Source organism: Sceloporus undulatus, chromosome 2, assembly GCF_019175285.1.
Source record: "Sceloporus undulatus isolate JIND9_A2432 ecotype Alabama chromosome 2, SceUnd_v1.1, whole genome shotgun sequence".
NCBI classification, from domain to species: domain Eukaryota; kingdom Metazoa; phylum Chordata; class Lepidosauria; order Squamata; family Phrynosomatidae; genus Sceloporus; species Sceloporus undulatus.
Window position 1 is genome coordinate 221,138,863 of NC_056523.1, and position 22,075 is coordinate 221,160,937.

Here is a 22,075-nt window from a genome sequence, read left to right on the forward strand (position 1 = left end):
TTTTTCAGTTCTGCATCCAGACTAAATTATGCCAAATTCTCTGTAAAAGAGTTTAAGTCTGCACTTATATATATAAAAAATGTGATACCGGTCATAGGATACCTTGTTATCCTGGTAGACAGCTCTGAAGATTGGAGAGCACCTTGGCTGGCTATATCATCTAACAACACACACAAACCCATTCTATTTTTCACCTCAAAATGGCATGGAAGCTTCTGTGGGATGTAATTTGCCATTTGGATGGTCAAAGTCCTTAAGGAACTCCATTTGGACTCTTGGGGGGCATAAAGCTGGACTTTTGGCCAACCCTACATTAAAATGAGACAATCAGACAAGAGAAAGAGCAAGATTCAGTTCCAGATATCAAGTTAAGGTTTATCCTAAACCTAAGTAATAGGAATCAGGTTGATTTTCATTGTATCAATAACTTCACACTCAAATGCTAACACACAGAAATGAGATTATACCTTTCATTAGGTCAGCTGAGGTTTGGATCGGTTTTTAATGTTGGAAGCAGGTTTTTGGACTGCTTTAGAATTTTCTTCTGGCTTAGTTTATATGTTTAAGCATCAGATATACTGGATAGCTGGTGGTTACCCACTTGCAGAAGTTTACTAGCCACTGTGGTTGGCATAGGCATAGCCATAGGCAAATAAAAACACATGATGCCACGTATGATGTCACAAGGATTATTTCCAAGGTTTGGCAAAGTGAGACAACAGTTAACAGTCAGATCAAGGCTTAAGAATGTCAAGGTGGACATTCCATAGAGATAATAAAAAGGTGTACATTTGAGGTGGGCCCAACCCTATTATTAGAGAGAGATGCCTCAGGCAGCAGATTTGCTGTGTCATGAAAGGGCAGCAAACTGTTAGCTATCCAGTGTATTTTTACGACCCAAGAAGAGCATGTTTCTTGTGAGACTTTCTGCCTCATGTGCCAAAATAACATGACTGGCTTTAGGTAAGTGGTGGGTTGGAAAATGCTTCCCAACTAAGCATTCTCTTTAACCTTCCCCACTCATCTGCTATGAGAGAAATGGACTTTTAGGCAGCGTTTCCTGCATGCATTAACTCTATATATGCAGTCTCTAAAATTTTTCCCATTTGCTCAGTCACCTGTTGTGGGGATGTCTCTATGAACCTAATGTCCTGCCCTGCGAGGTCGATTTGGATTCAGAGGATGAAGAAACAGAAGAACTCAGACCTGTTGCTGAGATGAACTATGGGCCTGACACAAGTTTACAGCACCTGTGCTAGCAGGGAATGCTGTCAACAAGGATGATGAGGAACCTATCACAAGTTCATTGGCACCTGTGCCAGCAGAGGGTCCTGCTTACTTGGGCAATGAGGAGAAAAGCCAGACTTACCCATGCCATCTTCAGCCAGTGTAGGTCAGAAAGGGAGGGCATGCACTGCTCCCAGAGGCTTTATCCAAAGTGCCAAGCAAACAGGGAGAACCTGGGGCTGTAGGGTTGTGTGTGTGTGTGTAGGCTCTGGCCGTTGACTATTCTTTATGCATGCTGCCCTTTGCTACCCAGCCTTCCAAAATCAAAAGTCCTGACCTGTAAAGGCAGAAAGGGGGCACCTGGCTACACACATGTGGCCAGGGGCCCCCATCCAACATCACAGGCTTCAATGGGGGCCTTCAGGGAAGACGAGGCAGCACCAGCTGGTAAAGGACGCAAAGGAATGTGTGGTGATGCTGAGGTTTTAAGAAACTTTGACAATCAACTGTTCTTTCTGCCCAACATTAAGGTCCCTTTGGGACAGGATTGGTCCCAAATGCTGGACTGACATCTAAACTAGCTGATCCTGACTTGGAGCTATTGACCTGCATCATCTGTAGAGGATGACACACAGGCAGGTGGAACATGGGCCTGTGCATACAGGCCCTAAATAACCATTTCATGTGAACAGAGAACCTTCTGGGTATATTTATAAGCATATAAAAGACTCTTCCCTCTCTTCCTCTGTCCTCAAGATAGTGAGTGCAGACTCTTCTGAGCTGTTCCTCTTCTTGGACCCTTCCTGTACTTCACAAGGGCTTAGGCCCTGCATATATATATGTTTGATTGTACCTTTTAAATGTAACTAGTTTTTATCTATGAAATTTCCATACTGTCTGTTTGCCTTACTTTGCTAAAACTAGTCTCAGAGAAACCAACGGGATTCAGCGCTACGACTTCTCAACTCTGCTAAAGGAGACTGAATCTTAATTGAACCAATATTCATCTTACCCCAGGAATCTACTTCTAATCCAACATGGGAGTTTATCATACAAGGGGAAATTAGGTGATTAACCCATCAAAATCGTGCAATTGAGATTAAAACATGATTAAAATGCGATTAACACAGGAGCCATTATCCCATGAATAACCAGGCGAGAAACAGCAAAAAGTCATTCATGGGAAAATCCCGTGAAAGAGTTGTTGATGTTTCTTGCCTGGTTATTTATGAGATAACGGCATTTTAATCATGTTTCATCTCAACTTCGTGTGAAAACCATTAGCACAACTGTGCGATTATCATGGGTTATTGCCAGGATAATAGTGCTTTGAACATGACATCATGTGAAAACTATGCAATTGCAGGATTATGACAAGTTAATACTTGTCAAGTTTATGACAAGTTTATACTTCCAATTGTTCCCCGTGTGATAAACTCCATTGTAACATTTGCTGCTCAGCCTCAGGCATACATTAGCTGAGATCCTGCATCAAAGAGATAGTGTCACTTTATGCTCACAGAATTACATCTAATAGGTTTCGTGCCACCTTGTTACAGAACTGTGACATGCACAACTAGATGCACATTGTGCATTGATGACATCTGGGGAAACGTATTGGGAGAGGAGTCAATGCAATGCAATTGCCATCTCCTGGCATCTTCTGAACTGACTGGTGAGTCGCAGATAGCCTTTTTTATTATTTGCTTTAGGGCTATTTTACTTCCTTCTAGACTCACAGGTCTTTTCCTACCATGTAAAAAATTTAATGTCATAGCACCAGTCCTCTGGCCAAATCTACAAGCAGAAATTTCATAGACAGACGAATCAAGAAAACACTGCAAATCTTAAACAAAGTTTGCAGTTCTCTGCAGGATTTTTATGGAGTACCATGCTTTCAAACTTTTCATCCCATTCTAGACACTGAACCTTTGAAAGACTCTTTGCCATAAGTAAATATTACATGAATATAATAGCAATACATTTGGCGAAGAAATATATATATTAAAATTACAATGATCTTCTAAGGCAGAAAAAGACTAGTTGGCTGGCAGAGAAATAAGTGTTCTAAACTAGCATAAAGCCAGCCAGCAACATCAGCAGGATAGTCTGTTTAGACTCCAAGAACCTTAGTATAAATAATTTATATAAATATTCTAGCACAACCTTGATTTGGAAGGTATCTTTCAATTCCAAGTTAGAATTGCAGGATTATAGAGTGGGAAGATATCTTTGTTGTTGTTGTGTACCTTCAAGTCGTTTCTGACTTATGGGGACCCTAAGGCAACTCAATCATGGGGTTTTCTTGGCAAAATTTGTTCAGAGGTGGTTTGCCATTGCTCTTCCTTGAAACTGAGAGCCTGTGACTTGTCTAAAGTAATCCAGTAGGTTCCTGGCCAAGCTGGGTATCAAACTGGTATTCAAAGTCCAACATTCAAACCACTAAGTCATGCTGGCTCTACAGAAAGTCATATATTCCAACCTACTTCTAAATGCATGATCCACTATGTGTAGGTTTGCAGATGTAGCTATCCTGACAAATAAGTCATCCAGCCTCTGCTTCAATAGCTCCAGTGCATCTCCCAAGACTAGCATTTTTGTACTGCTAAACACCTCTCACCATTAGGATATTGTTCCTAACATAAAGCTGAAATTTGTTTCTCTGCCATTTCCATCTACTGGTTCTAGTTCATCCCTCTGAAGTGATAGAGGGCATGTCTGGTTCACCTTTTTCACAGTTCTAGCAGTGTTGCAAGGACTGGAGAACCCAGAGAAGGTTGCAGCCATAACAAAATTCCACAGTTCCAAGAATCAGCTGCAGGTATCTTGAAAACTTGATATTAATCAATATTTTCACTGTAAGCAAAACAAGATGAATGCCTCTTAGTCCACCCCCTCCCCAAAATGGCAGGATCCTACCCCTTTAACACAAGCAATTCGAAAGAAGCAGAGAAGGCAACCATGGTTCTCCTAATTTACTGAAAATTAGGTGCTAGGATGGAGTAATCAGCGCTTAATTGGTTGTGCTAATTCCTTGAGTCTCTCTGAACAGAACGCCTTCTTAGCAGACTCCTTCACAGTAAAGGCATCTGGGTTAAATTGGACAAAGTAGGTTGGAGCCCTGCAATTGCAAACAGAGGGGAAAAGTAATGGTCAGTCCAAACAATTTCCTTTTTAATCTTTCATACAAAAATCAAAACTAACATACAGCAAAACTCCTGTAGACTACCAGTAGAAACAGTGTTCCTTTTTGCCAAAGCAATCTGAAGGATAAACACAGCAACCTCACCATAAAGTTATATCTGGTGAGCAGGAATAGGATCACTGCTATGGCAGTGCAAAGAAAACCTAAACTAGTTTCATGGATTTTCCCTGGTATTATATTATTACAGCTCTACCTCATTTAACAAAGCGTGACTTCTTTAACTGAAAATTTGGTACCAAAGGCAGAAATAGCATGGAAAGAATAGGGATAATGTTCTTCTTGTTGTTGCTGCTGCTGCTGTTGTGTGCCTTCAAGTCATTTTTGACTTATGTCAACTCCAAGACAACCTTATCATGGGGTTTTCGTGGCAAGATTTGTTCAGAGGAGACTTGCCATAGCCATCCTAAGGCTGAGAGAGTGTGACTTGCACAAAGTGGGCTTAAATGGCCAAGCCAAGATTTGAATCCTGATCTCCAGAGTCATAGTCTAATGCTCAAACCACTATGATACACTGGCTCACTACCAAAAAGGAAGGGCAGTTCAACAGGTTTCAGCAGACATTTTATTCAAAAATAATAATATGCCCATGTGAAACAACCAGGTCAGGGAAGTGTTGATAAGGAGACAAAAACATTCTGAACTTTCCCATCCCGAGCAAATTAGAAGAATAGTCACAGAATACTATAGAAATCTTTATAAAGCAGAGGAAATAACTGACATTAAAAGAAGAGAAATTGAAGAATTTATAAAAAGTGGGAAAATAACTAAATTTACAGCAGAACAGCAAGAGAAATTAAATAATCCTATTACAAAGGATGAAATACAGGCAGCAATTAAAAAATTAAAAGAGAATAAAGCCCCAGGACCAGATGGATTAACAGCTGAATACTATACGACTTTTGTAGATGAGTTAGTGACACCACTGCACAATGCAATAAACGAAATAGAAATAGGAAGATACCCGCAAACTTGGGGTAATGCAATGATTTCTCTGATACCAAAAGAAAATAGAGATGTGGAATTGATTGATAATTATAGGCCAATATCTCTTCTCAATCTAGATTATAAAATCTTGGTTTCTATACTGGCTGATAGACTGAAACAAATTTTGTCGCAATGGGTACACAAAGACCAAGCTGGTTTTCTTCCAGAGCGACATATTAAAAACAATACTAGAATTTTAATGAATATAATTGAATATTATGAACTGCATAAGGAGAAGAAACTAGGTATTATACTACTTGATTTAGAAAAAGCATTTGATAATGTTAATTGGCTCTTCTTGAAGGAGGTATTAAAACAAAGTGAAACTGGAGAAAGATTTTCAAAATGGGTTAATACAATATACGCAAATCAAAATGCACAAATAATAATTAATGGTGAAAGATCTGAAAGCTGTAAAATTAACAAAGGAACAAGGCAAGGCTGCCCTTTGTCCCCACTCTTGTTTATAATGATGATTGAAGTTATGTTAAAGAAAATTAGAGAAGATGACCAAATTAAAGGTGTACAGATTAATAATTATCAATTTAAGCTAAAAGCTTTTGCAGATGATATTGTTTTATTTGTAGATAATCCGATCAGAAGCATTTCTAGAATGGAGGCAATTTTGGAGAAAGCGTGTGACATGACTGGATTAAAAATTAACAAACAGAAAAGTGGCATTTTAACAAAAAAATATGTCCAACTCAGAAGAAAAAGAATTAGAGGAGAAAACGGATTTAAAGATTGTTAAAAAAGCAAAATACTTAGGTATTACTATTACAAACAAAAATTCTGAGTTAATAGAAAATAATTATACTATAACTTGGGATAAGGTGAGAAACAATTTGACAAAATGGAAAAATCTAAAATTATCACTACTGGGAAGAATAGCGCTAATTAAAATGTATGTGCTCCCTAAGATGATTTTCTTTTTCCAGACCATTCCAGTCATAACGTCTAATAAAATATTCAAGCGGTGGAATAAAGATATTCAAGAATTTATCTGGCAAGAGAAAAAATCAAGAATCAGAATAACTTATTTGCAAGACCAAAGGGAGAAAGGGGGGCTAGGTCTACCTAATCTAGAAGTGTATTATAACGCATGTGTTATAACATGGATAAAAGAGTGGATAAACCTAAACAATGAAGAACTGCTAGCGTTAGAGGGAATCAAACTGGATAAGGGCTTGCATGCCTATCTCTGTTATGAAAGGCAAGTTCTTAAAGAATGGAATAAACATTTAATTAGGAGAACTCTGATTAAAGTTTGGGGAAAATATAAGAAGTTCTGGTTTACCAAAATACCAGGATGGACTTCATTTCAGGAAGCATTCTATAAGTCAGAAGAACTGTTAAATAAAAAATGGATTACATATTCTGATATCCTTATCAAAACAGGGAAAGGGCAACAACTTAAAAAAGAAGGGAAAGAAATTAACTGGCTGTTTTATTATAAACTAAAAGGAAGATACAATAAGGATAAAAAAGATATGGGTATCGAAACAGAACTGAATGCTTTGGACAAAATACTGTTTAAGGGACAAAAACATATGATATCAAAAGTATATAAAATGTTACTAGATATTGAATTAGAAGGAGAACTGGTAAAAGGAACCATGATCAAATGGATGCAAGATATTAAAGAATCTATCCCACTGAGCAACTGGGAAAATACTTGGGGGAAAAATTTAAAATTTACTAAAAGTGCTAATCTAGTGGAAAATTATTACAAATTACTATACAGATGGCATCTATCTCCACAAAAATTAGCTAAGATTAGAAATGTGAAAGATAACAATTGCTGGAAATGTGGTGAGAATAATGCAACATTGTTTCATATGTGGTGGGAGTGTAAGTGTGCGAAAAACTTTTGGGGAGAGATTCACCGAACAATTCAATATACCACACAATGGGAAATAGAAAAGAAACCCCAAATGTATTTACTAAATATTACTGAAGACCTTAAGGGAAAACTTTGCTGTGAAGAAATAGATGTTTTACTGTATATAATAACTGCAGCATGCTTAACTTTTGCTAAGTATTGGAAAGGGGGGAAACAAGATTTAAAGAAAGAATGGATAATAAAGGTAAATGAATTGAGGGAAATGGATAAAATAACCATGATGATTAATAGAAAGACAGATCAAAACTTCCAAAGGAAATGGGAAAAAATGAATAAGTTATGGGAATGAAAAGAGAAAAGAATTAAGCAACAACAACCCTAATGGAATAACAGACATGCTGCAAAATAATGTATAAGTAACGGATGACGACAGAAAGAAAATGTCGTATACCCGTTTAAATAACCTAATCATGCTCTTAAAACAGAGGAATCTAGTGTATAGACATACATATATATAAATATATATATCATTTTTTAGTTTTGTCTTGTTCATTTGTTTGTTAGTTAATGACAATTAAATGTATCGCAATGTAAATATGTTTTATATGTTTATTTGTTTTACATGTTTTATGTTTCTATAAAATGTGTATGTCTTGTTAATCATAAATAAATAAAAAATTAAAAAAAAAACATTCTGAACTTTCTAGAGACCACATGGAAGGCTTCTTCCAAAATAGATCTAGGGATTTTTTTTTCTTTCACTACCCTCCACTTTTCTTATTTTTATTGGCCAGATTTATAAACCTATGCTTTTTAATGTTGGCAGTAGTTGGTGAGGCAGGCTAATCTACTTGCTGTTCGTACATGCTTAGCAAAGGATTCTGGAGGCAGCTGCTGTTTTTCTTGCCTGTTGCAACCAGTCTTTCTCAGCTCAAGCTTTATTTCTTTACTGCACTGCTACAAAACTGGCACTTAACATTTATATTTCTCTAGCCCTCCTAAACCATCCTCCCAATACTGCTGAAAACTTCCAACCAGTCGGACAACAAAAAGAAGAGAAAGTGGGGCTGGGTGAGTATAAAAAGACACTGTGAAAAGTAAATTCTTTCGCAAAGGATTTGTTAACTAAGGTATGTCTGTACTTTGTCAATGGTACAGTCAACAAGTGCAAAATTAAAAGAGGAGCAGAAAATCTGATCAGAACTTGGTGTTAAATCTCAGGAGACGCAGGGCTTTGTTCAGACTGTATTCACATCTAGAGGTCACTCCTATTCTTGTCAAGATAATATCTGTGCATGTAAAAGAGTAAAGACACTTGAGGCCCTTTGAGAAAACTTCCTATGGAACTTGAGGAGTACAAGATCCCACTGTAGGCCAGTTTTTACAAGAGTGGTTTAAATCAACTACATTTACCACAGATTTTCCAGTGTGGATTTGGCTTCTTGTGACAGTACCATTGTAATAATGACAGTACTGATCCCAACACTGCGACTTAAAAAGACTTAGGGAGCTGGGTAGATTTAGCCTGGAGAAGAGAAGGTTAAGAGCTGATATGATAGCCCTGTTTAAATATTTGAAGGTGTGTCTTATTGAGAATGGAGCAAGCTTGTTTTCTGCTGATCCAGAGGACAGAATTCAGAGCAATGGATGCAAACTACAGGAAAAGAGATTTAATCTCAACATTAGGAAGAACAGCCTGACAGTAAGAGGTGTTCAGCAGTGGAACACACTCCCTCAGAGAGTGGTGAAGTCTCCTTCTTTGAAAGTTTTTAAACAGAGGCTGGATGGCCACCTGTCGGGGGTGCTTTGATTGTGTCTTCCTGCATGGCAAGGGAGCTAGACTGAATTGTCCTTGTGGTCTCTTCCAACTCTATGATCCTATGATTCATTCACAACAAGGCATCTTGAGACTAAGAAGGTAATGCAGCAGTGAAATGACATGGGTAGGGGCACATTTGTTCTCACATCAGGCAGTAGGACACTAGCACTTGCCTGGGAAAAAAGTGATACACTATACTGTAGTCACATTGTTGCTTCTAAAGATAACAACTAGCAGAACTCTCTATTTATTAGATTTCTAGAAATTTCAGGAACACATTTATATGATTTAATGTGCCTTTTGGTCCTTGGGTCTATCCATATGTTGGTTTTCTGATGGTAAATATACATCTCTATGGCCCCATTCCCACTGGGCAAAAAAAGTGGCTTGTTTCGCTGCAATTTTGACTCAGATTCTGACTTGGATTCTGACTCGAATCTGACCCATTGTTCCCATTAAAAACGGGTGCAAACAGACTCTGGGTTTTTTACCCCAATTTTCGTTCCCATTGGTATTTTCCCTGTGGTAATTTGAAGCAGGTTATTTTGCTCCCCGTTCCCATTGCCCTTCCGGAACCTCTTTTTTTTAAAAGCAGCTGTCAATCAAGCACCTAAATGCTTGACATCACAGCCAGTCGCTGAGGCGCTTTTCCCCTCCGGGAAAGGGAGAATAGTCGTCTGGGAAAGAGAGGAGGAGCCTCTATTCGCCCTAAACCCCTTTGTGTTTAGGCTCTTCTGTGTCTCCCCAGACTCCCTCTGAGAAAGAGAGAAGAGGAGCCTCTATTTGCCCCAAATCCCTTTGCCTCCAAGGCTCTTCTGTGTCTTCCCATAGTTCCTCTGGGAAAGAGAGAAGAGGAGCCTCTATTTGCCCCAAATCCCTTTGCCTCTGAGGCTCTTCTATGTCTTCCCATAGTTGGTCTGGGAAAGAGAGAAGAGGAGCCTCTATTTGCCCCAAATCCCTTTGCCTCCCTGGGCTGTCTGGGGGGCGACCATGCAGGCATGTACTGCAAAGCCCATCTGCTGCTCAGGTGCTCAGGCAGGGGCAAGAAATGAAAAAAGGAAAAAGAAAAGTTAAAAATGGTGTTCAATGGCTTCCTCACACATCAGTCTATGAACGTGAAGCAGGGGGGAGGTTGTAGGGGGCGTAATGTGTTTACTGTGTTTGGAGGTCAATGTAGCACGATTGCCTTACCCTGCTTCCCAATCTACCAGGGGAAAGGCTATGTAGAAAATGGTGCCGATAATGCAGGAAAGAGAACAAGCAGGTGACACCCCCGGGTCAGCCCCTTGAGCACTGCTCCTCCCATCCCCAAGTTCCCGAATCAGACACCCTTTTGTTCCCATTCATTTGTCCTGAATCAGACTCAGGAGACATAGGAAAACTCGCTAAAAATGCGCTGTTAAATTAAACTGCTTTATCAACCACTGATTCGGGTTTTTTCAGGATAATTCGATCACATGGGAGTCAGATTCGAATTCCAATGGGAACGATATCGAAGCAATGCAGATCGAATGCGTGCTCAAATGGGAATGATGCACCCATGATTCGCGTCCTGATCCGCGTTATAAGCCAGTGGGAATGGGGCCTATATATCACTCAGAAAGACACACATCCTCAAGGACTACAAAAAATGCAAAGAAACTGCCCCATATGTAATTGTTGTGAATGTTTGTAAAACATGTGCTCCAACACATCTTGATTAACAGGCAAGTTTGAAAACAGAGAGTTGGATCCAGAGTAAGCACCATCCTAATCCCTGTTGAAAGCTGGCTGACATGGTTTAGAATGAGGTAGCAGTGTTGCTCTGTTGGGAGAGAAGAGTTCTGCCACCAGAGTAGAATGGCCAATAGGATGGCTTCCAGGAAATCTGTGGAAAGTTTCACTAGCCACAGGAAAAGAACAATCAAGGAAAGGACAGCCTTAGACCTATGGATGCAAAGTATCTTTGTTCTCTAGCTTGAACAATAAATCTATGCCAGTCTGGAACTCAAACAGGTATTCATCATTTGATTGATTTTAATGGGAAGAAAAACAACTCTGGGGAAAGGAGGAAAACATCTGTCCATCTTCTTTTCCTTAAAAGCAAAAAATATTGAAATAGGTCCCAAGCAAGCATCCAAAGACAGAGAATTCCCCCAAAGGGGCTCATCCTGTTAGAAGGCCTTCTATTATAGGTATGACCAACATAGACTTGGAAAAGGAACAAAATGGAATGAAATCATGGGTAAACAGATTTCCTTCTTCATACAGTTGAACTTCCTTCCTGCTGCTGTAATGATCTGCAGTGGCATCAGTATCACAACCCATACAGACCACAGAACGGAGTGGTGTAGAAACTCCTCATGTCATCCTGATAAATCAGGATTAGTACAAGAAAAGAGAAATTACAATAGAAGCCTAGAACATACAGACACTTGGAGAATCCAAGTCGATGATGTCTATGTGTGTTTATTACCTACATATACATATTGATGAGAGGATCCAAAATCATCAAAACGGAAGGGCATTTCCAGGAAAAATGCTTTCAAGACTCAACAATCGGAATACTACTCTATGCAACCAGAGAACCAGGACACTGGAGAAAGGGATTTCCAGCACAAACAGCTCCAAATGCCTTTGACAACAACCACGCATTATTAAGCAAGACAACTCATAGGTAGATGTCTTCCATCCTGACCCTTAATGTAAGAAGCATTCAGACCTTGTGTACAAACAAAAGGTATCAACAGAGTACTACCAGAAAATCCCACCTTTTGGGAGGCTGACAAAGTTCCTCAAGTCTAGGTGTAGCCACTGCATGTTTTGCTGCCGCTGACACAGGCCACATAGGGGAACGGTCAGGGGAGCATTGAGCAGAGGGAGCTTTAGCCTTAGCAAGCTCTACTATCCTTGGACTTGCCACTGCTTGCAGGGCAGCTGGGTTCACCTACAGAAGGAAGCAGGAGAATTTATTTGGGAACAGCAGACATGGGATCAAATACAATGTACTTCCAACAAAGCTGAGTTTATCACACAGGGAAAAAATGGAAGTTTAAAATGGTAAGAACCCGTTATTAACTCACAGTTGTGCAAATGGTTTCCACATGCAAAGCACTGTTATTCCATGCAGAATCCGAGATTAACCTGCACTTGTGCACAAGTGGTTTTCACATGACACCAAATGTGCCTCCATCTCAATATTGATTAATGCATGCACATCCTGCAAAAGCAAGCAAATGTGCAAACAATTTTCACACGTAGATTGTGACAAACCTCTCTCTCTCTCTCTCTGTGTGTGTGTGTCCCTGCCTTCCCTCAGCAGCTGCTCCTTTAAGAGCTCTGGCTACAGGGGCAGGAGACAGACAAGCATTCACAGGAAAGAGTGAGAGGGACTTAGCCTTTTCTCTATCTCACTTGTTCTGTCCCTACCTTTGCCTCAGTAGCTGTTTATTTAAGAGCTCTGGCTAGGAGGAAAGGCTGAAGTGATCCCCAAACTATGCCCTTTAAGGGATTTTGGACTTCAGCTCCTAGAAGCCTCAGTCATGTTGGCCAATAGTCTGGGATTCTGGGGGCTGAAGTCCAAAATCCCTTAAAGGGGACAGTTTGGGGATTGCTGAGCTAGAAGGGAGGGCTAAAGCAGGTGGCAGATAGAGAGAGGGGGGAATGCATGAGGACTCAGACTGGGAGGCAAGCATTCATTCACTCTCCTCTCTCTCTCCCTGCAGTTGCATCAGCTGTTTGTTTTAAGAGCTCTGGCTACAAAGAAGGGGGGTTACTTAGTTTAGGAGCTTTATAAGCATTATTATGGCATTGCTCCAATTTACTCCGCAGTACTGGAAGTAAATTCACCCCAAAGAACCATGGGAAATACAGCAACAAACACAGAAACAGGGAGAATCCCATGCATAAACCACAGGTAGCTTTCACACTGCAGCAATTATGCAAAAAAAAAAAGTGAATTTGTGAATGAAACCAAAATGAATTCATGATATTTCACTGAAAATGCCTATTTGCTGGTTGATGTCACTTTCTTGTCAGATTCTATGCTGTTTGTACACAATGTCATGTGAAAACCATTCATGCATTTGCGCCTAATATGCTGGATAATCAAAGGTTCTTACCCATTTAAACTTCCAATTTTCCCTGTGTGATAAATTCCTATGACATTTATACAGGTCATCAGTGAGGGGTTGTAGCATCTCCTTTAACTTGCTCACTACAAATAACAACCCTGGAAAGAAGACAGTGGTTGAAGATCCCCCAGAGATATAAGCAGCTACATATAGATTCAAATCTTCATACCTCAAGAGACTAAACACTGATGTATGTAACCAAAGAAAGTGTCAGGAATCTGACAGATGCTGCCATAAAACTGATTGCTATTTTGCTATTTTACCTCTTTATTAGAAATGCTATTGTTTATGCTTATACTTTATAGTATGATTCAAATTGAATACCAACATGGTGGCAGTGAAAATTAAGTTGCTTTAAATTTGTAAAAGGGGATTGATGATAAAGTTGATGGGATTTGTAATGTTTGCACAAGGAAAAATAATTGCTTGGCTAGGTGATGAACAGAGGTATAGGGAGGATGGTGATACCAATAGGCACTAAGGTTAGTCCCATGGGAAACCTGAAGAAGCCTGAAAGGGAAGTGTGTGAGAGAGACAGGAGGAGAGCAACACTGGCTTTAAAAAAATGTTGGCTTATGAACAAATATTAAGATTAAGCCTGTGGACTTATGGGGCAGGAACATCGCTTACTCTATGTCTGCAGCTGGGGACTATGGTAGTTCTGTCTACAGATGTCTTGTTAACTTCTTTGGTTATTGAAATGAAGCTTTGCTGTTCAAAGCCTGGTTTACTGAACTGAAGGGAGTGGGCAGTTTGGAACAGAAAGAAAAAGAATTACAACATACTTGCCAGGAATGTAAGTCAGGCCTGCATTAGTAATCAGGCTTGCACACCAGTGATTTCTAACACACAGTTTGTACTGATCTTGTTTTACTCTGTGGGATTCATGTAGGCTTGTAAAGGACTGCTCCATAACGACGTTTGGATAGCTGAGGCTGGGAGCACTGAAGCAGCACAAGGGAAATGGCTCTCCCTCCTTAGCACTCGTGCCTCTTCCTCTCCACTTGGACTTCCTGCCAAAGCACAAAGCTTCCCTAACCTGATGTTCAGTGTGAAGCTGGTACCCCAATCTTATCAAATGTTATTGTTCCCTACAAAAGTACAGATAAATTTTGCCTTCAGCTGACTGACTGCCCTTGCATAATATCACAGCAACTCACCAACACCTCTGTCTGTTTTATATGTAACTGAAAGAAGAAACAGTGCTTGAAAATGCACTCTTGGATAATCCAGATAGTAAAGAAACTCTCTAGCACCCAAATAACTAAAGTAATAGAATTACTTGTCGAATTGGTGCGTCCAGACATCTGTTTTCATAGCTTACAGGATACTTCTTAATTGCTGGCTGAGCTAGGTGCTCTGTCCTAAGGGATGCTGCAGCACTCTTTGCAGCCCTTGAAACATGTGTTTCAGCCTACAGAACAATAAATAAAAAAATATTTTCTATTCAGATGATATTTTCACAAACAGATAAAGACAGACACTAGTAACACATTTATTACATGTAGGTAAAGGTTTTCCCTTGACATGAATAATAATAATAATAATAATAATAATAATATGATTTATTTGTATACCGCTTTTCCTACGATCAAAGCGGTTTACAGCATACATATGCATATACAACAACAAAGCAAGTAACAAAACAACAACAACAAAAAACCTCTGCTTCTCTCCCCTCAAGATGGTGGTCGGGGGGAGGGCTCTTCAACTTGGCAGGCGGAGGCCTGTTGTTTCTTGCCTGCTTCTCTCCCCTCAAGAATGTCTAGTTGTAACCAACTGCAGGGGGCATTGCTCACCTCCGTTACTACACTGAAGACTACTCTGGTGGTCAGGCGGTCAGCATGACTGCACAGAACATTGTTACTTTCCCACTGAGAAATGGTACCTATTTATCTACTTGCATTTGTATGCTTTCAAACTGCTAGGTTAGCAGAAGCTGAGACTAGTGAAGGGAGCTCACCCCATCATGCAGCACTTGGGCCTTGAACTGCCAACCTTCTGATCTTACAAACGTTAGAACTGGCGTCTTAAGATCAGAAGGTTGGCGTCTTAGCCACTGAGCTACCGCATCCCAGTGGCATGTTATTACATGTACTGCAATGAAAAAACAAAGTCTCAGTGACCCAGAAGTGAACATTCACAGAAAATGTTTTACTAAAGTACTCAACTGCTCCTCTTTTAATTTTCCACCCATTGTTCATTCTTAGGTAATCTCACAAAACACAATAAAATATCCACACAACAAATGTATCAATTTCATATTAATTTAGCTGATCTTGTTTTTCCCAAAAAATCTGAGGTGCTTCTAGGTGGTACTTGTATTGTGAAAAAGAAGTGGGTACCTGTCTTTCCAGTCTTAGGAGTTAAGGCTTCCTAACCTCCTAGATTTCTGAAGTCCATGATTCAAAAGGTAAGGCAAATGGCTTCCTTTGCCACCTCTTTAAAGGGAAATGGTACAAGCAAGCAAAATGTCCGGTTCACCCAAGGTTCTGGGAGAGACAACTGTTACAAACTGGGAAGTACAAAAATAATGTCATCCCTAGCATTGGTCCTATAACAAACATACCTACTCCAAACAAGAGGATAACTGTGCCCCACCTCCAAATCCTGGTCATTTTGTGGCTTCTTGAAGTGATGTTTAAACGGGGCCATGCAGCTTTCTGTTCGCATCTTCCTTTCCCAGGATCGGGTGTGGGAATAAAAGAAGCCAGTCCACAATTTTACATAGGGGCAGGGATTGACAACTGGCTTTTGTAGCAGGAACATTCCTGAGGTTGATGACTGAGAATCAGTCTGAGAATGGCACCTTTCTTGTTCCCTTGTCTTTCTCCTTACATTCCTACTCGCATCCTCCGCTCTGGTAGTCAAGGTCACCTGTCACAGTGTAGGACTACCACTGCCCCCTCCCGAATTCGTCCCTTCTCACTTGCTGCCCCTTACTCCTGGAACCTTCTTCCCCCACATGCACACCTCATCACTTCTCTACCCAGTTTCAAAACTGAGTTAAAGACTATATTGTTTAGAGAAGCGTTTCCAGAGGCCAGCTCCTCTCTGACCCAGGAAGCCTCCTTTTAACCATCCATTAAGAAGCCAAGCCCTTCCTCCAGTCCATCTGCCTTGGTCCAGGCCTCAGAGGTGGAGAAGATCTGCTGGACCTGATCCTATTCCCCACCACCACTCCCTTCTCCTTTTGTGTCATGTCTTTTTAGATTGTAAGCCTGAGGGCAGGGAACCGTCTGACTAAAAGATTGTAAGTACTGTACAGCGCTGTGTAAATTTACAGTGCTTTATAAATAAAGGTTAATAATAATAATAATAATAATAATAATAATAATAATACAGTGGTACCCCGGAATACGAAATACCCACGTTACGAAATTTCCGGGATACGAAAAAATCCCATAGGAAATAACTGTTCCGGGTTACGAAGGTTATTTCGGGTTACGAAGAAAATTTTGGTGCTTTGCTTTTCGGCCGCTATTTAACGAAAATTCCCACGGCTTTTCCCCATTAGAGGCCTATGGGTTTTCGGCTTGCGAAGCGTTTTCGGGTACGAAGCGGTGGCGCGAACGAATTAATTCCGTAACCCGGAGTTACCACTGTAATAATAATAATAAATAATGGAGAAACGCTTTGCCCTGTGTGATGCTATGGATTCTTCAGGGGAAAAGGTTGCTTTCCTTTATTAGAATAAAGTGTCGTAATGTAGGAATATATAACAGATGTAATAAGTTAAGGGCTATGTTGGGACGGGGCACCCCCCCCCCCTCCCCCCTCCTCCCTTCCCCCTCCCCCCCCCCCCCCTCCCCCCTCTCCCCCCCCCCCCCCCCCCCCCCTCCCCCCCCCCCCCTCCCCCTTCACCCCCCCTCCTTCCACCCCCCCCCCCCCCCCCCCCCCCCCCCCCCCCCCCCCACCCCCCCCCCCCCCCCCCCCCCCCCCCCCCCCCCCCCCCCCCCCCCCCCCCCCCCCTCCACCCCCCCCCCCCTCCCCCCCCCCCCCCCACACCCCCCCCCTCCACCCTCCCCCCCCTCCCCCCCCTACCCTCACAGAGTATTGGATGTTGGGAGTGACTAGTGACAGGCTGGAATCTCAGGGTTGTATTTTTCCTTCTAAGGGTAGATGATATGGCAGTTTCCGTAGTTGGGGTCCAAGGTTAGAGTGAGTGTGTGGTCTGCCATGGTTAGGATTAGGAGTTTGTCTGGTTTTTCTGTTTAGGGAAGAACTTGTCAGAGTTGGATCAATGTGAGTCAGGTTAGTATTGTTAGAATAGGAGTGTAAGAGAGAGCGGGAGTGCCAGTATCACAAATCCTGGCTCAGCCATTTAAACTCACTGAGGACCTTGGGCAAGTCACACTCTTCCCAATCAGAGGATTGTAATGTCAACCCACTTTGAAGCAATTTGAAAGAAACTCTATGGTAGCTTCGACTTAGGGACAACCATAAATTAGAAAAAAATTTAAAGGCACACAACAACAACAACAACAAGAGAGAGTAGGTTCTGTAGAATGAGTGTCCCTTAGGATTTAGATGTATTAAATATGCATCAGTGATGATTACAATTTCTGTTTATTAATAGGAGGGGGTTTGTACTCTTTTACTCCTTGACATAAAGGATGTTGGAAAGCAAAAGGTTAGAAACACAGTGTCTGAGATGGCAGCAAATTGTTCAAGGGTCTGATGAGTAATAGATGAACAAAAGTCTAACACAGGAAACATGAGGTCATCTAGGAAGTCCCACAGTTGGTGGCCATAGCAGTGGGACAGAGGAAGTTGCTGGCAGTGGTGGCAGAGGTAGAGATGAGTGGAAGCCCTCACACCCTGCCAACTGGTATGTTCCTCAGCAGCTGTCCCTGACACTACCCCCGCCGCCTGGACAACACTTTGGGAAACAGTTCTTTGAAATTCACCTCCTCTTCATTTAGAATCTTTGTCATTTAAAAGAGAAAGGAGGGGCTACACCACAGATATACTACTCATGTTTATGCAGAAAGGGAAACAGTTTTCTCATCCACACAGTAGTATTTCCACAATACTCTACTCCAGTGGTTGTTGCTGAAGAAACAACCCATGTGTGGGTTGTAACTTCACCTAACTGTAACAAATCTTAAGTAACAGTTCAAATAGGAGGATGTTAGCCATACATATTAGATGAACAAAGTGGGGAGTCCATTGCAACACAAAAGGATGGGGAAACAGAGTTTTGAGGCAAAATGAAACAGAGTTTCTGTGATGATTGCATGTGGGAAGTAGACTGAGCAGATAGCTACGCAGTAATAGATTGTGTGTATTTACACAGAGACTGAATCTTGTTGGTAACATTTTGGCTTAATAACTAGTTATGCAGCCACACTTATGAAGTCATAACTGGAGAGGTAGTATTGAAGGAGGTATCCATTATTTTCCTTTTGCAATGCACTCATCACAGCAGCAACGGGATTTTCAGGCACACTTCTATCCTCTCAGCTATGATCTCATCCAGGGAAGAGGAGCAGATATACACGGGTAGAGGCTGGTCCTTTTTCCTTACTGTACAGCTGTAGCCAGACTGTGTCTGAGGACACATTTGCAAGTTACCAGAAGCTTGGGATGGGGGGAGAACTGCACCACTGGCCCCTTGGCGTTCTTGATACTGGAGAAGATGTGGAGGGAAAAGAGGGTCTATGCTCCCCAAACAAATTCCAGGCAGACATACATGTACTGTTGTGCTCACACTAACGGCTGGAGGATGAGAGGTAGAGAGTCAGTACTCCAAAATGGATTAATTCCTGCCTTCACCCAGGGGCAGTCATTTTTAAATAAGCGTAAATTATTATTACTGACTGTGATAAGTCACTAGGTTTTTTTAGTCAATTTTTTTGACTAAACTTTTTAGACTCTACATGAGTATTTACGTATACCTTGGTTCCCATGTTGGCAGAAATGCGGGATTTAAATAAAAAAACAAAACACATTAAAGGTTACTGTTATTGTTTTTTCATTGCCTTCTTCAATCTCCCAGTACATCCTATATCAGATGCCAATTAGCCCAAAAGAAGTTCCTGATTTTTACTACCAGCTAGAACCGGGTCGGCAAACCTGCGGCCCGCGGGCCGGATGCGGCCCGCGAAGTCCTTCCTACCGGCCCCCGCGCAGTCCTGCCGCCGATTGCGCCGATTTCCTGTGTTTTCGCGCCGCTCTCCGGCCGCCATCTTGCTTTTTCAAAATGGGCGGCCCGAAGTCTCGCGTTGACCTCAGGATGTTTCGCACCGGTCACGCGAAGACTTCGGCCGCCATTTTGAAAAACAAGAATGGCGTCGCCCTCTAGTAGGGCTCGGTGGCAGCCCTGAAGCACTCCAACCGGGCTCAGGGGCTGCAGCAGGCCTGGAGCAGGCTCCACTTGCCCTCCGCCCTCCTCCTCCTTCCCTAAGCGAGGGAAAGGGGAGGCGGCAGAAGGAAGGAGTACAGGAGCCCGGGGAGAAAGGGAGCCAGGCGCCAGAGCAACAAGCTGCATCCACAGCGATGCGAGAGGTTGGTTCCTTGGGGGAGGGGGTTAGCTGGGTGTCCTTTGTGCAAACTTTCCCTCTCAGCAACTTGTGGCTTCTTGGGTTGACACTGTGTGCTTGCCTGCTGGAGTTTATTTGATTGCATTTTATAATTTCCTTGCTTGCAAACTTTATTCTTATTACTACTACTACTACTACTACTACTTTGCCTGGTGTTCTTTCGCAAAAATGCCTCTCAGCAACTTTGGCTTCTGTGCGGTTAACCCTGTGTGCTCTTGCTGAGTTTATTTGAATTGCATTTAGTAATTTCCTTGCTGCAACTTTATTATTATTACTATATACTACTTACTACTACTTGGCCCTGGGTGTTTCTTCTGCAAAATGCCCTCTTCAGCCATTGTGGTTCTGTGTTGTTGACACTGTTGTGCTTGCTTGCTGGAGTTTATTTTGAATTGCCTTTTTCGTAATTCCTTGCTGTAAACTTTAGTAGTATTACTACTTTGCCCTGGGTGTTCTTTCTGCAAAATGCCATCTCAATGCGAACGAGCGAGGAGGCGGATGAGAAAGGGGGAGTAGGTGGACATGGTGAGTCATTTTCAGGTCTCCTTGGGTTTTTTTTCCATTTTTTTAAAAATATCATAAAAACTTTTTTTGTTGTTTTATTCATTATTTTATTATTGCTTTTTATTTCATTTCATTATTTTATTATTTATGAGGTGGAGACTTGACTTGCCAAAGTGCTGTAACAAAGGTCTGACTGTAACAATGATCGTGTGGTGGTTGAGGATGATGATGATCTTCGGTGGAAGTCCACCCCCAGTGTTTGGGATCCGCACCTTGAGGGTGGCCGTCCACCTGGCATGTGCTCGCCCCTGGAGTTTGGAATCTCCACCCCAGGCTTCGGCCCCCCGTTGTCTGCGGGACAGGCAAAACCTGGCCCCGACTCAAAAAAGGTTGCCTAACCCTGATCTAGAAGACAGAATTGCTAAGAGTATTCTTTCCTGTATTCCTCGATGTTTATAGAGAGAATGTACCACAAACAACCGATTATTTATGCAGTTGAGTTAAGTGGTACCCCGGGGATACGAATGCGCGGGTTACGAATTTTTCTGGATACGAAAAAATCCCATAGGGATTTTATTGCTTCGGCTTACGAAGGTTTCTTCGGTACGAAAAAAAACCGCGGCGCTATTTTCCGCCACCGGCGTGCAGCAGAGAAGCTATTTTTCCATTAGCGCCTAGGGGATTCGCCGCTTACGACGGTATTCGGGTTACGAAATTAACGCGGAACGAATTAATTTTCGTAAACCCGGGGTACCACTGTATTTTTTTAATTCCAAGTTAAGCAATCTTACACACTTAGAGGAATGGGAGCAAGCAGACACAATGCCTAATGCTGTTGGACTATGCTGTTTTCAAACAGTTGAGCTGTAGGGGGAAGCTTGGGGCAGTTTTTCACAGCAACAGTTACAAACAGGCCCCTCTTATAGTCCTAAAAAAGATCTGTGATGCGCTCTGCACGAACACTTGGCCAACCTGTTGCTGGAGCATCCTGTGTGTTAGAATTCATTATTCAATCATTACCTCTCTTGGAAGTGTGAAGCATGGATTGCAGGTATTTGGTTGTGAGCCGGAAAATCCGGGGAGAAGCATGCTATGAATTGCTGGGGGTTGTCAATCCATTGGGGGGTGCTTGTGTTCTGTAGTCAACACAAGGAGGCAAACATTACAACTGTCTGGGAATTCCCCCTGACCTCCCCCAAATAAGCATGGAATTCCATGCCTTTGGCCTGGGAGTTTTCTGGCTCCTCACTAACATCGCGTAATTTACAGAACATAGTGGTTAGCAATCACATCATCTATAAGTAGACAATGCCTCTGAAGAAAGGGGTTTACTCATAAAAGTTATGCACAATAAGTTTTCAGGTGCCATAAGATTTTTAATGGGTTTGCTCTACAGCCTAACAACACCTAAACCTTTTGAAATTATAACAGGTGTTAACATAGTACCTAATGAGTGTCTACAACCGACTGATCAAAGCTTTTCCAACTTCCAAGAGCGGAGGCTATTTTCTCATTGCGTCAAATGCTTGAATCTTCCTGCCTGAAAGGATATGGCATAAGGGAAAGTGGACCGAGGAACATTTCTAAACGCTGTATAGTAAGGAATTTCTTAAAGGTAAAACTGACAACAAGACACAGATAAAATTGCGTAAAAATAGATAAATGCATGCCTTGTTAATTTTATTAAATATATAACACTTTATTTTATTATAATAAACAATTAGCATTAGACAATAAAATCCTAAACACCTAACAATTTAAGTTCATTATTATTTGAATATTCTTAGTATTTGGAATGCATATGTATTATTGTATTAATTACCCAATTCACATAGA

At 41.5% G+C, this 22,075-nt stretch overlaps 1 protein-coding gene across 1 annotated transcript; it reads right to left on the reverse strand.

The window, feature by feature from the left end:
- Positions 1-4,187: 4,187 nt before the first annotated feature.
- Positions 4,188-21,328, reverse strand: THEGL (theg spermatid protein like). Its single transcript, XM_042447693.1, has 4 exons — positions 21,260-21,328; positions 14,473-14,604; positions 11,829-12,004; positions 4,188-4,348 (listed from the first exon to the last, which is right to left on the reverse strand). The coding sequence occupies exons 1-4, from the start codon at positions 21,326-21,328 to the stop codon at positions 4,234-4,236; spliced, it is 492 nt and encodes a 163-aa protein (XP_042303627.1). The 3' UTR covers positions 4,188-4,233.
- Between the last annotated feature and the right edge of the window lie 747 nt (positions 21,329-22,075).